The sequence below is a fragment of the Hakea prostrata genome, chromosome 10, assembly GCF_041222555.1.
Source record: "Hakea prostrata isolate BN-2017 chromosome 10, UWA_Hpros_2, whole genome shotgun sequence".
Lineage (NCBI taxonomy): Eukaryota > Viridiplantae > Streptophyta > Magnoliopsida > Proteales > Proteaceae > Hakea > Hakea prostrata.
This window is the reverse complement of record NC_142609.1, coordinates 12513316-12526216: the sequence shown is the minus strand read 5'-3', so window position 1 is coordinate 12526216 and position 12901 is coordinate 12513316. Positions and strand designations below refer to the sequence as shown.

The 12901-nt window shown below is 38.7% G+C and overlaps 1 protein-coding gene and 1 pseudogene across 2 annotated transcripts in view; one reads left to right on the top strand and one right to left on the bottom strand.

Annotated features, from left to right (window-relative positions):
- The first annotated feature begins 708 nt into the window (after positions 1–708).
- On the top strand, positions 709–2495 carry PNM1 (Pentatricopeptide repeat (PPR) superfamily protein). The gene has a single exon (XM_089138188.1). The coding sequence runs from the start codon at positions 805–807 to the stop codon at positions 2410–2412; it is 1608 nt and encodes a 535-aa protein (XP_088994314.1). The 5' UTR covers positions 709–804; the 3' UTR covers positions 2413–2495.
- A 6697-nt stretch (positions 2496–9192) lies between these two features.
- The window catches only part of LOC149001943 (AP-5 complex subunit mu-like), a 36055-nt pseudogene continuing 32346 nt past the window's right edge, over positions 9193–12901 (bottom strand). The window contains exons 3-4 of the transcript XR_016170179.1: positions 10675–10964; positions 9193–10441 (exon numbers count right to left, since the gene is read on the bottom strand). The product of XR_016170179.1 is annotated as an AP-5 complex subunit mu-like (transcript). The remainder of the gene's footprint in view (positions 10442–10674; positions 10965–12901) is intronic.

Genomic DNA, 12901 nt, shown 5'->3' with positions numbered 1-12901 from the left:
AATTTCTTTAATATTGTGTCGACTTAAACATCTGAATATTTTATTTGATTTTTCTTTTAGGGCTTGTTTGGTTACTTATGTTTGAAAATTTAAAAAATCTAGAGATTTCAAATATATGGAGTCATGGTTCATAAAATTAACTGTTTGGTTAGCCTGAATCTTTGGAATGAAATTTGTAGTTTCATCCTAAAAAAACATTTATAGAGTTATGGTTCAAATGTTTAATGCTTTTATAGTAGGAATGAAATCTCTGGATTTCACTTAATATCCATAAATCTATAGATTCATATTTTTAGTGTAAACAGGTGAATCTCTAGATTTCATGAATCCAAATATTCACACAACCAAACGGGTATAAATCTCATATTTGTAAATCTCTGAATTCATATAAACAATCAGCCCTTAGAAAATGAATTATCTTCGAATTTGAAATTTGAATTTGGACGAATGTTTTATTGCCGGATGGATGCAAACCCAAGACCTTCCCATGGGAGTTTGGGCTTTTGACCGCTCTACTAACCCACCATTGATTGCTTTATTGATAAAACCATAAAATTGGATGATCGAATCATTTCAAATAATTCTCCATCCGAATAATTCCCAAATCCGAAATAAATAACAATGCCTTCGAATAATACAAATCTACTCTTTATTGAAAAAAAGAAAATTAAAAAAAAAACGCAAAAAAAAAAAAAAAAAAACCCTAGAGTCGTCCGTGCTACGCTGTAGCTGACCCAGTTCTTCGATAGAGGCCCCTGCCGGCGAGCAATTCTTCATTTCTTCACTTCTTCGAACACAGTGACGATGTCGAAACCTCCGTCGACGTTAAGGGTTCTGCAACTACGAAAGTTTCTCTTTCGTTGTTTCTCTTCTTCGTGTAGAGCTCATGAGCTGCCTCAACCTCCATCTTCCCCTTCTTTGCTTCTGCGCTCTTCCTTCTCTTCCCTGCTTGGGCGTCCATTGTCAAGGGAAACTAATGGTTATCTGCTACCCACCTTCTTTATTTCCTTAAGAACCCTCGCAACCCAACCTTCGCACCCTAAGAGCAAAGTGATTCGGAACGAGGATCAGATCGCCCAAGCAATATCACAGGAGATTCTCAAAGATCCTAACGCAGAGTCTCTCTCTCTGAACCAGAGACTCGATCTCCATTTCTCTCATATTCGTCCGACTCCTAAATTGCTACTTCTAGTCCTTAATCAATCTCCTGATGCTGGCCGTAGTGTCTTGGAGTTTAATAAGTGGTTTTCTGCTCGACCTGGTTTCAAGCATGACGACGAGACGATCTCATATTTCGTCGATTACTTGGGTCGCAGGAAAGATTTCAAGGCAATTAACGATGTCCTCGTCAATGCTCGTGGGGTCACCGGTGTCAAAACCCTAGCTTCAACCATCGATCGCCTTGTTAGAGCAGGTAGAGCTGCGCAAGCTGTCTCTTTCTTTGAGAAGATGGAGGTGGAGTACGGTTTTGTTCGCGACCATGAATCTCTTAAAATGGTCTTGTCAGCACTCTGTGAAAATGGTTTCGCCAGTAATGCAGAGAGGATGGTGAAGGATCTTGCGAGCCAGTTCTTTCCCGATGAGTCCATTTGCGATCTCCTCATCAAGGGATGGTGTGTTGATGGAAAAATCGACGAGGCGAGGAGATTGGCGGAAGAGATTTATCGCGGAGGCTTTGAGCTTGGTCCAATGGCTTACAATTCGATGCTTGACTGTGTATGTAAACTTTGCAGGCTGAAGGATCCTTTCAAGCTCCAGGCTGAAGCCGAGAAAGTTCTCCTTGATATGGATATTGCTGGAGTGCCACGTAATGGGGAGACTTTCAATGTGCTCATCACGAATCTGTGCAAAATTCGTAAGACCTCAGATGCACTTAACCTGTTCGACAGAATGGGTGAGTGGGGTTGTTCTCCTGATTCCGCAACTTATCTTGTGCTCACAAGGAGTCTCTATCAAGCTGCGAGGATTGGTGAGGGGGATGAGATGATTGACCGGATGAAGTCTGCAGGTTATGGAGAAGCTCTTGACAGGAAAGCATATTATGGATTTCTTAAAATCTTGTGTGGAATAGAACGAATTGAGCAGGCAATGAAAATATTTAAGATGATGAAGCAGGATGGTCGCAACCCAGGTATCAAGACCTATGATTTGCTAATGGGGAAATTGTGTGCTCATGGTATGGGTGAGAGAGCAAATGCTCTATTCAATGAAGCCAAGAGGAGAGGGTTACCTGTGACCCCCAAGGTGTATAAGTTGGATGCAAGATTTGCAAAGAAGCCCAAGGTCAAGAAAAGTGAGAAGCCAAAGAGGTTGACACTTCCAGAGAAAATGGCATTGAAGAGGAAGCGTCTTAGGAAAATCCGGCTCAGCTTTGTGAAGAAACCAAAGAAAACGATGCGCCGGGCCTATTGACCATATCCAGATTTTGTGTAAGGTGATATTTATCAATGAATGCGACTTAATGGATCAAAGTTTTATTTACTTTTTCTGAAGAATTTTAGCACTGTGTTTCGTTTTTCTTCTAATTATGGAAGCAGAAGCGAACTTCAGATTCAGCTCGCAATATCTTTTTTCTTCAAAATGAATTCTGTGATTTCATACCAAGCACGTGATAAGTGCCTCTGCCAGCATTTAATGCCTGCCTACATTGAAGGCACATGTACCTTGCCTTGCCAAGTGATGAATTTTCTTTGGCAGTCTAATAAGTTGATACTCAGCTTTATGGATATTCTTTGTTGGGGAGGGCCAGTGCTTTGTATGAATGTGTTGGCTTAAATTTTGCTGTTGAATCTCAGGTAAACTCTACGTGTCATTGATATTGAATAACAGCTTTTTGGAGTAATACTGGTCATTCTTGTTTCTCTCGATATAAATATTTTGTTCCTATTGTTCTGAACTTAGGTGTTGATTCAAAAATTTGTTGTCTTAAGATTGAAATGAAACTAATCTTGGACTACAATGTATCTTCCTCGTTATTTGAAATGTATTTTCAATTGAAATTTTGGGTCAGATCCAGCAGGAAGTCCTACAACCCTGCTTTGGGGAGCATCCCATATCAATTGACTCCAGAAGACTGCTTCTTGATTCAATTTTCTTATCAGATATGCATCTGATCACCTTTTTGAGTCTTCATGAAAGTGTGGGCGTTGCTTGGTTTTTGGCATCTGATCACCTCTTTGAGTCTTCATGAAAGGTTTGGATGATTATGACTCTCAGGCCGGCTTGTACTTGTTACAAGTTTTAAAACATAATTGACTAGTAGGAGTTTTTACAAACTATATTTTGAATTCTAAAGATGAAATGCCTTGAAATTCTGTACATTTGTTGAGCAGGAGCTGGAAAAGTCTAACCTTTTCATACATTGTGATGCTACATTTTTACTTGCATGTGGAAAATATTTGCATGTTTACCCAAAATTATTTAGTCTTACCCATAATCCTGAAGAAATATTGAAGCTCCCTTGTTGCAGACATCGTCTATCAAGGCCGTCCCCAGCTCTACCACCTATTTCAGGAACAGATAATGTAGATGGACCAATCACTGTGGCGGGACAGTTCATCAGGTTGATTATCAAAATGCTGCCGCAGAGATTAGAGCTCATTCTCACTTTGATGCTCCCATGGCAGTAATTGTCCGGAGCTCTGTTCTGCTGTCCCCAATGTAATATAGGTATATGGATTCAGCTCCAACATCTGGGGGTATTGTGGAGGACGAGGTTAACTATTTGCAAATATTATCCTAATTTACAGGTAAAACAACTTTTCTTCAGAAAGGGTAGGCCTGCGCTCTGATTAACACATTCATGCACTGTTCATCTCTTCTTTTTGGAGGAAATCTCCCAAAAGGGGAGTGTCCAATGAGGTCTGAGAATTTGCCATGTGGGTTATACAGATCCAAGGGCTAAGATAAAATCCCTATTTGAACCCTAACTGAAACCCACAAGACTCTTGAGTAGAACCCAAACCCGAACCCGTTGTGAGTTTCCATTTTCCTATCTTTCAAGTCTTTGTCTTCCTCATTGTGGCCTGCCCCCATGAGAAGGGTATATAGTATTTGCTACCATTTTGGTCTCTCTCCAGCTTCCTGGGTTCTCCTCCTTCTGCCTTTTTAACAAGGTTTCTCCATCTCTCTTTCTTTTCCAATTTGTGATATGTGGTTTTCTGTTTCCTTTAGATTTATGAAATCTTTTCTTTTCATTTATTTATTTTCTCTTGAATTGGTTTGTTTGACTTCTGCTTTGTTGGTTTCTTGATTCATTTTCAGGGTGTTTATGTGGATTTGGTCATGGAGGACTTTAAGGGCTATTAGGAGGGTTCCTTTCTTCCTTTCAATTTCTCTTTCCTGTGAGAGATTAGGGTATGATGATGGAATTGGATTGTCTAAGACTGATAAGGAAGGCGATTTTAGCTTTCTGATATGTTTGTTTGGATGATAAACTCACTTCAATATGGAAATTTATTCAACATGTTCTAGGAACAAGCTTCGCAACGAGGAGGAAGAAGACATTCTTCACGGGAGCAGGCTTCATCTTTGTAGGCCGCAACAAGGCAATGAGGATGATGAGGACCAAATATCGATTTGAAGAAGAAGAATGAATATGGGAACCCAAGTCAGGTTTGGGTTCTTCTTAGGGTAAAAATAGATATTTTGTTAGTAGCCCTTGGATTGGTACACTCGATGTGACGAACTCTCAGACCTCATTGGATACTCTTTTAAGTTATCACTAGTAATACATCCTAGCGAAGGATCAAAACCAGCTATATAGAAGCTTATGCCATTTTGTATTACTGATACATGTCAATTTAGGGGTGTAAATGGATAATTGAAATTTGCATCTGCATCCTTTTAGGGGTATCTGAAAATTCGGATATGGTATATACCATTTTCTTACCAATTATTATCCGTCTGATAAAAATATTCTATTAAATTACTTTTTTGAATTTATTTTTTCATTTTTATAAATTTTTTACTTGAGAATGTGACTATTTTTTTAGATTTTTCACTAAAATAATTATCAAAGTTGCTAAATTCTTAAATTTCAAATCTAGTGCTTACAAATAAAGTGCTAAAAATGTCAACAGGTAGTTGAAAACTTGTATTTGGTTTGTATTCATATCAAATTAGAAGAATCTATTGAAAAAATAATTATCCGATTGTTATCCGAATTCGATTGAATCTGTTTGATAACTAATAGGATATTATCCGAATATAATAGGATGAGAATCTAGTATTATCACTATCCAATCCGAATCCGATCCATTTACACCCCTAGGTCAACTATTCATTTCTCTTTTTTCTTTTTTGTGGGGGTAAATAACCATTCATTTCTTTTCTACAACATAAACTAGGAATCCTGAGCAGAAAAGGGTATGGAAGTCCTTTGTTCTCTTTTCCTTCCTCATATGGAATGATCTATTGTTGGACTTTAGTGCTGTGAACGGTTGAGATCTTGACGTAGATCAATGGCCAAGGAGTTTTGAAGTGGAGACAGGTGGAGCCTAGGACTGCTTCGAAATGGAATCATCAAGGAATTACAAGGATGGGCCCCTATAGGACAAGTTTTGCAGCACTTATTAGAAATCACTTGGGCAGTGATACAAAGTGTCCAAAAAAATTACGTACATCTACAGTATATTGAGTGTGATGAAACACTAAATACCTAATCACAGGCAAAGAGATAAACCATCTATCTCCTACCCTTTTCCCTATTCTAGTGATCACGATACCAATCACATCCAAGGCAGAAGTTTGTAATTTAAAATAGGATGCAATTAAAGACTGGCTACTTAGTTTAACAGTCAACTTGTAATGAGACTATGTCTCATTATAGTTATAGTTACACTTATAATTTCAATAAAATTTCTCTTTGTCAAACAAAATAAAAAAAAATAAAAAATAAAAAATAAAAAACCTACTGATCATTCAGATAGGGCAGTGTTTGGCATGATTTTTGTTTTTGATTTTTGCCAAATAAATATAAATTGTAGCGTTTGGGACGATTTATTCAGCCTATTTCTATTTAAAAAGGGGAGAAAAAAAAATCAATACTCAAAAAAAGGTTTGAACCCAATTTTGATTTTTCTGGGAAAGTAATTTTCTATTTTTTACCGTGGTTTTTAAAACACATGTGACCCTAATGGTTATGACTTATGACCTTCTCTCATTTGTTTTTCTTCTTCATTTCTCAATTCAACCTCAATCCTGTGAGGACTCGCTCCTCTCGCTCTCCCATAAGCTTTTCTCTCGATTGTGCTTGCCTCTAGCAATTGCGATGGAGTCCATCCCTTTGTGCAGCAGTTTGACTTGTCAAAGGTTTTTGTTGTGTACATCAGAGTTACAGGGGTGAGGTAGGTGTGGCGAGTTTGCTTGCCTCCAAAATTGGTCCTCTCGGTCTCTCTCCCAAGAAGATGGAGAAGACATTGCCAAAGAAACTGCCAAGGACTGGAAGGGCCTTGGGGTGACAATGAAGCTTACCGTCCAGAATAGGCAAGCTAAGCTTAAGGTTTACTGTTGGCAGCTGGTTTGGTCATCAAAGCTCTCAAAGAGCCACAGAGAGAAAGAAAGAAGCCCAAGAACATCAAACATTCTGAAAACATCTATGTTATGGGTATTCGGCTCGTACCCCTGGGTACAGGAGAACCAACCCAACCAATGCCTTGGTTTGATCCTGGTTCATTAAAAACCCTGGTTTACTAGTCACGTAAAGCCCCTGTCTATAGGCACTTATCAGCAATAGGAGGTTGCTAAGAAGAGCACCTTTAGAGTGGCAGACAGCTGTCCCGAGAAGGGTCTCGGCAGACCTCTCATTAGCTTTCAGATGCGCCACTTCTCTGGAAAAGTAATGCTGTCAGAGAACTCTACGCACATCCAACAAACTTCCATCTTCGACTTTGTGCACATCCAACAAACGTTCATCTTCGCATTTATTTCAACATTAAATACACTGAGTTTCATTAAATGCGCATGGATAGCTAGGAAGCTTCCCATTCGTCCAAGACCAACCTCGAGTACCACGGCTGCATCTTTTGTCTCCCCAATTGCGGGTTGATGTCATATCAAGGTTATCTTGATGCTGATCACTTGATTCGCCAACGAGATCTCCAGCTGTCCAGTATATCACGTGGTCTAGCTTGCTAAGCAAGCCTCTCTAAGAAATCATCTCCACCCTTCATCATCTGAGATGAACATCGTAGGGTTATGGAGCATCCACTATCGGTTTAGGTATGGATCAGCTATATATATCATCACTGTGCATGAACAACGGTAGGACTTGAATACTCCAGCCATTACTCTTGATAAAAAATTCTCTTCATCATCTTCTTGAGCATTTCTTCCTCAAGAGGGAGTCTCTGGTCCTTTTACCTGAACTGACTTAATCATTGGAGGTGGCTTCCTGTCCCTAGAGGCGGCCCACTCTCACACTTGTTTTGTATTCAGGAACTAGATCTGAACCAAGAACGAACCAGGGATATTCAAGTATATTTCTGCTTCAACAATCTCTTTTGATGAAGTGATCGAGATTGCCAAAGTGATGAGACCTAGATCAATGGCCTAGGAGTTGAACATACGGTTAAATAGATTTTGGGTACCTAAGTCTCCGTGGGGTGTACTGTTGATGGAAAGGACCCTAATAACTTCTGATATGCCATACTAATGCATTGTGTAGAGGTGCAGCTTCCTTGATTATTTCCTATAAAATTTCATGTAGTTATATACAGAACAGGGTGGAGAAAAGGGGAGTGGGGTTTATAGGACAGACACTGTTGAAGCTCTCTTAGATTTAAAAACCTCAAGATTGGGATGATTATATGGGGGGGGGGGGGGGGGGGAAAGGGTTTTGTGGAAAAGTGATCGGGTGGGTCCCACTTTTTTACTTTTCTCAACTTTCCCACAAAATCCCACCAAATCTGTGGGGTTCTAAAATAGCATGGGGTTGGAGAGTTGAACGCCGCCAAGGTTCCTTGATTCAAGGAACCTTGTCTCTCACTTTCCCACCCCAAGCAACCAAACACTCTACCATTTTAGGATTTAAAGGAAAAGTAAGAAATTTACACATTTTTTAAGAATTTTCCCACCCCTTTTTTCCCACCCCACCTTTATTCCAATTTCAAACAAACACAGCCGGGGTGAGTGATAATAAGGGAGGCGTTAAAAGAATCCTTAATGAATGACCATGCTGAGTGTATTGTTTTCTTCTCACACAAAGTGCAAATAGCGGGAATGATATAAGTTGTGAATTTTCTCTGGCACGGCCAATCCTACGCTTGCTCGGTAAATAATTTGGTTTTATTTAGCTTTTCGGTATTGCCCAAGAAAAAAAAAATAAAAATTATTGTTATTGTACGCCGCACTATAGCTTAATTAGTACTTTATACCTTATACTTTTTAAAATTACTAATTCAACCTTAATTAAAACTTCAGAGATTCCGTTGTCCTTTACTATTAAACTCCGATAGTTAAATGATGATGTGACAAATTTTATTTATTTAAAAATTCAAAATAACTTATCACCGCATCCGGGTGCCCATGCGGTGCATCAATTATGCAGAATGTGTTGTAAATATGTTTAAAACTTTATATAAATATTTTATTTATTTTAATTGTGTCTTTTATCCATGGTTTTATTTAGTCACACATCGGGTGGAGAGGACCCGTTTTTTGGGTTTTTTTATAGAAGGCCGGTATTATTAAACGATACCCTATAGTGACCCCCGGTGTGTCATGGGCCCTATTCTCGAAAGCCCACTTGGGTGAATACGTGGAGATGCCATTTGAGGTAAATGATATGTGACAATTTCTCATTATAAAAACAACATAACCGAAACGAGCAAACCCGGGAACCAAAGGTTTGGGGTGAAGACACTTAGAACCCGATGCACAAGGGTGCAAATACCAAAAAGATTATGGCAGCTCTAAAGAATGATTCAGCTCTAAGAAGGGTTAACCCTTGCCCACTTATCCCTACACCAGGATCATAGTGTATCGAGTCGCTTATTTTGTCAAAACGTCCTAGCATGTGTTTATCATGTAAGGTTGTTGAATGTAAAAAAGGTTTGGATATATATATATATATATATACACACCTTTGGAACACCCAGACTCCTTCAAAAGCCAGCTCCACAGGAAGCAGTTTAATACTACCCTATGTTTCTATCTATATAGAAAATAAATATCCATTAAAAACAACAAAGATGTCTCTGAGAGTGCACAAACAAAATTTGAAGTTATTAATGGCTTAGTGGTTAATATAGTTATAAACTTGGCCATGAAGCTGAGAATAGTGAGAGTAATAACTATGTAAACCAATTATCAACACTAAACCACAAGGAGCTGAAACAGGTTTGGTCAGATATAGTCAGTAACAAACCAAAGTGCTTATAATTTTCCAGTAAGAAACTAAGTGCTTTTACAGTCAGAAACATGAATATAAGTAAATGGCTGAAATTCAGGAGAATAACAAGAGAGAACAAATTTGCCCTTTTTGGCACAAGAAAAGTTGAAGTTCATGAAGCCCAAGAAAGAGGCCACCAAGTACATACTTTTGCATAATTGTATGCCTGCCAGCAAAATGGTTCTTCCAAGTCAATAGAGGGGAGATCTTTGTTCATTTTCTCCTCTAAGAATTCCTCCACGTTTACCATATTACTAGAACTCTCATGTTCAATGTCACTATCTTCTTGAGCTATTCTCCCTTGAACTGACCCAGACAAAGAAGGAAGCCTTTGAGGCTGTCTGGGTGCAAATTTGATTGTTCCTGGAAAAGTTGCCTCAACACTTTTCCCAGTAATACCTCACCCAGCAGCTGTAATTTTCCATTCCACCAAATGTTCTGCCGATGAGACTGTTCCAATAGACGGATTTCCATCTAAGGATACAAATTTTCTCCTAGGAAAAGGCATAGTCACTGAACAGAACTCCATAGTTATTGGGGCCTTGTAACCTTCCATCAGTGACAACTTGAATAAGAATGCACCTTCATCTTCAGAAACCATTGAAAGCTGATAAAATCCTTTTACCGGAGGTCCAACTCCACATAAGGCCTGATAACGCATTAAAATAAAATTCCCTAGTGGTGGTGAAAACATCACTGATTGCTTATCAACACCTTGAACATGTTCAGGGACTTGAGCACAAGGATGGAATGACAAAACTTCTGTATGAGCTGCATTCAACCCCGCCAAAGGGAATGACACATCAGGCAATCCTTCTAGCTCTGCTCTGCAGTTTACTTGACCTGAAATTGATATAACGTCTGGAATTTCATCCCTATCATACATAACAGCATAGACTGTTTCATGAATTGTGAAAAATATCCGTTGCTTCCCTTTGTATAGATATGGTTTCCATGCAGGTTGCTTAAGGTCTGAGGGAGGCAAATCTGCCGAAGAAAAGCCATTCGTCTTAACTGCAGAAATGTTGGAGAAGCTGTCCAGAGGCATCCCTGTAAATTATAACAGATAAGAAGGCTAAAAAATATCTAAGAGAATTTAGCTCACTTGAATGACAATAAAAGGCCACAAAAACTTTTTTTCATTTTTTTATTTTACAACCCCAAAAAACAGGGGGAACAGAAAAAGAAAAAGGGAGAGAAAACCTTTCCCTCTTCTATGGTATGTAAATTATAACTTATAAAATCAACTTGAGATGAGAAATACCATAACAGAAATTACCCACCAAAGGGCATTGCGCTACTTATGAAAGAGAGAAGCACATCATTGTCAATAGGCCTTGAACCACTTTTTGGAGCATCTGAGGTGACAGATCCAGCCACGGCAGTGCTTGAAGAAGTGGAAGTTGCAACAGGTGCAGCCACAGGTTTTGAACGAGCAGAAATGCCTGATATCCCTAAATTTCCTGTCAAGAATCCAGCAATCCTCCCACTGAAGGAGATGCACTCACTATCACCTCAGGTTCCACAAAATCACCCGTGATTATATCACCAATAGCATGTGCCACCATAAATGCTCTATAAAATGGAGAAAGATGGCTATTAGGCATATTGTGGAGCTATTGAAACACTGAACAATCCAAATCAAATTTTAGAAAGTTTGCAGTGACAGAAGCAGCTGCATTGCATCACAATACAAGGCCAAATAACTTGACGTGTTACAGCCAAATATTCAATGTTGTAGTTCAAAATTTTGTTGGAGGATAGTAGGTGTATGTCCATGACAAATTTAATACAACGCAAACTCAAATACATCATATTTAATACATTGAAGACTACCAAAGAAAAGAAAGGCATCCACCCACTTAAGTATTTATTGAGTTTTAATAAGAATTAAAATAAGTAAAGAATTACCCTTGTACCCTAGGGACTTGCATAACACTAGTAATCGGTAAATACTATGAAATTAGGACTAACATACCCTTGCAATCTAAAATTAACAGTATAACTAAAAGCTAAGTACAATAGTGCTGTGACTAGTGTAAGAACTGTAGTGGGTCAAGATAGTGACTCACCAATGGCAGTTGGTTATATGAAGGTTCAGATTTACACCCTTATTTGTTTGTGCTTATAATGGATGATTTAACCAGAAAGCATCATGATGTGGCTCCCGTGGTGTATGTTATTTGGTGAAATATTATTTAATGGAAGAGACAAAAGTAGAAATTAGGATCAAGCTGGAGTTGGATATCAACCTTGGAATCAAAAGGTTTTAAAACAAGTAGAACAAAGGAGTCCACGGAATGTACCTTTGGTTGAACTTGGATGGGTAATGACTAATGAGATGGTGAAAATTGATGAGAAGAAGATTCTGCAAAGTGATATTCCTAGATATCTAAGCTGAATCATAAAAAGAGAAAAATAAAATAAATAAAAATAAAGGAAATATAGAGGATGATGTTTCAGAGAGAATTAAGATAAAACGGATGAAGTTGAGAAATGAGAAGTATGCTTAAAAGTGTTGTGTGGTTGATGTATTCCCTTAAAAGGAAAAAGATATAGGGCAGTCAAACACCCCCAATGAATGGCAAATAATGTTGGGTGGTTTAGAAGCATCACTTGGATAAACTCAATATAGTAGATATGAGGATGTAGATATGGATGACAGGCACAACCAGGAAGAACAAAGTTAAGAATTGTCATATTGCATCTCATTTAGAAGTAATTATGCTACATGAAAACTAAGTGAGAGTCATTTGAGGTGGCATGGCCATATTCAATATAGGCCTTTGGGTGCTGCAGTATACAGGAGTGTCTAAAAAAAGTCACTTAAGGCTTTCACCCAGGGAAAAAAGAGTCACTGAAGGCAGCATGGCAGTGTTTAACAGAGGCCTTTAATTGCTCTAGTATGAACGTACAACTTGATTCAGATCTAAGGAACTAAAAGAGTCATGGGATGAAGAGGTCCCTAGGAGAAGTCATTGCATAGGTTAGACCTTGTATATAACCTTGGATAGAGCTGATTAGAGGGCAAGGACCCATGTAATCAACCCCATTTAGTACGGATAAGGCTGAGATATTGGTGTATCATCTAAAGTAATTAGAATGCACATCCACAAATAGTACACCCACTAAGAACAAGACCATTTTTCTACCCCAAAAAAAAAAAGAACAAGACCATTTGCGGAGTGACCCCATATGGACACTCTCCAACTCCAAATTATATCCAAGCCTGCTTCTATGAAGAAGGTGAGAATATCTGACATGTGGGTCCCCAAAATTGTACTGAAAAAAAAAGGGGGGGGGGGAAGTCTGTATCTACCCAACTCACAGTTTTCAGCTGGTTGGGTGTAGAGAGGGGAAGGGTCAAAAAAGAGGACAGATAAATCCAGTCTACCCAAAATTTTCTGTTGTAATCTCTAATATCTTCATATTGACTTTTCTCAACTGGTATCGCACTAATGGCATCAAGACTGCCACACCCATAAAGCTCAGCTCTAAAAGAATTTTTCT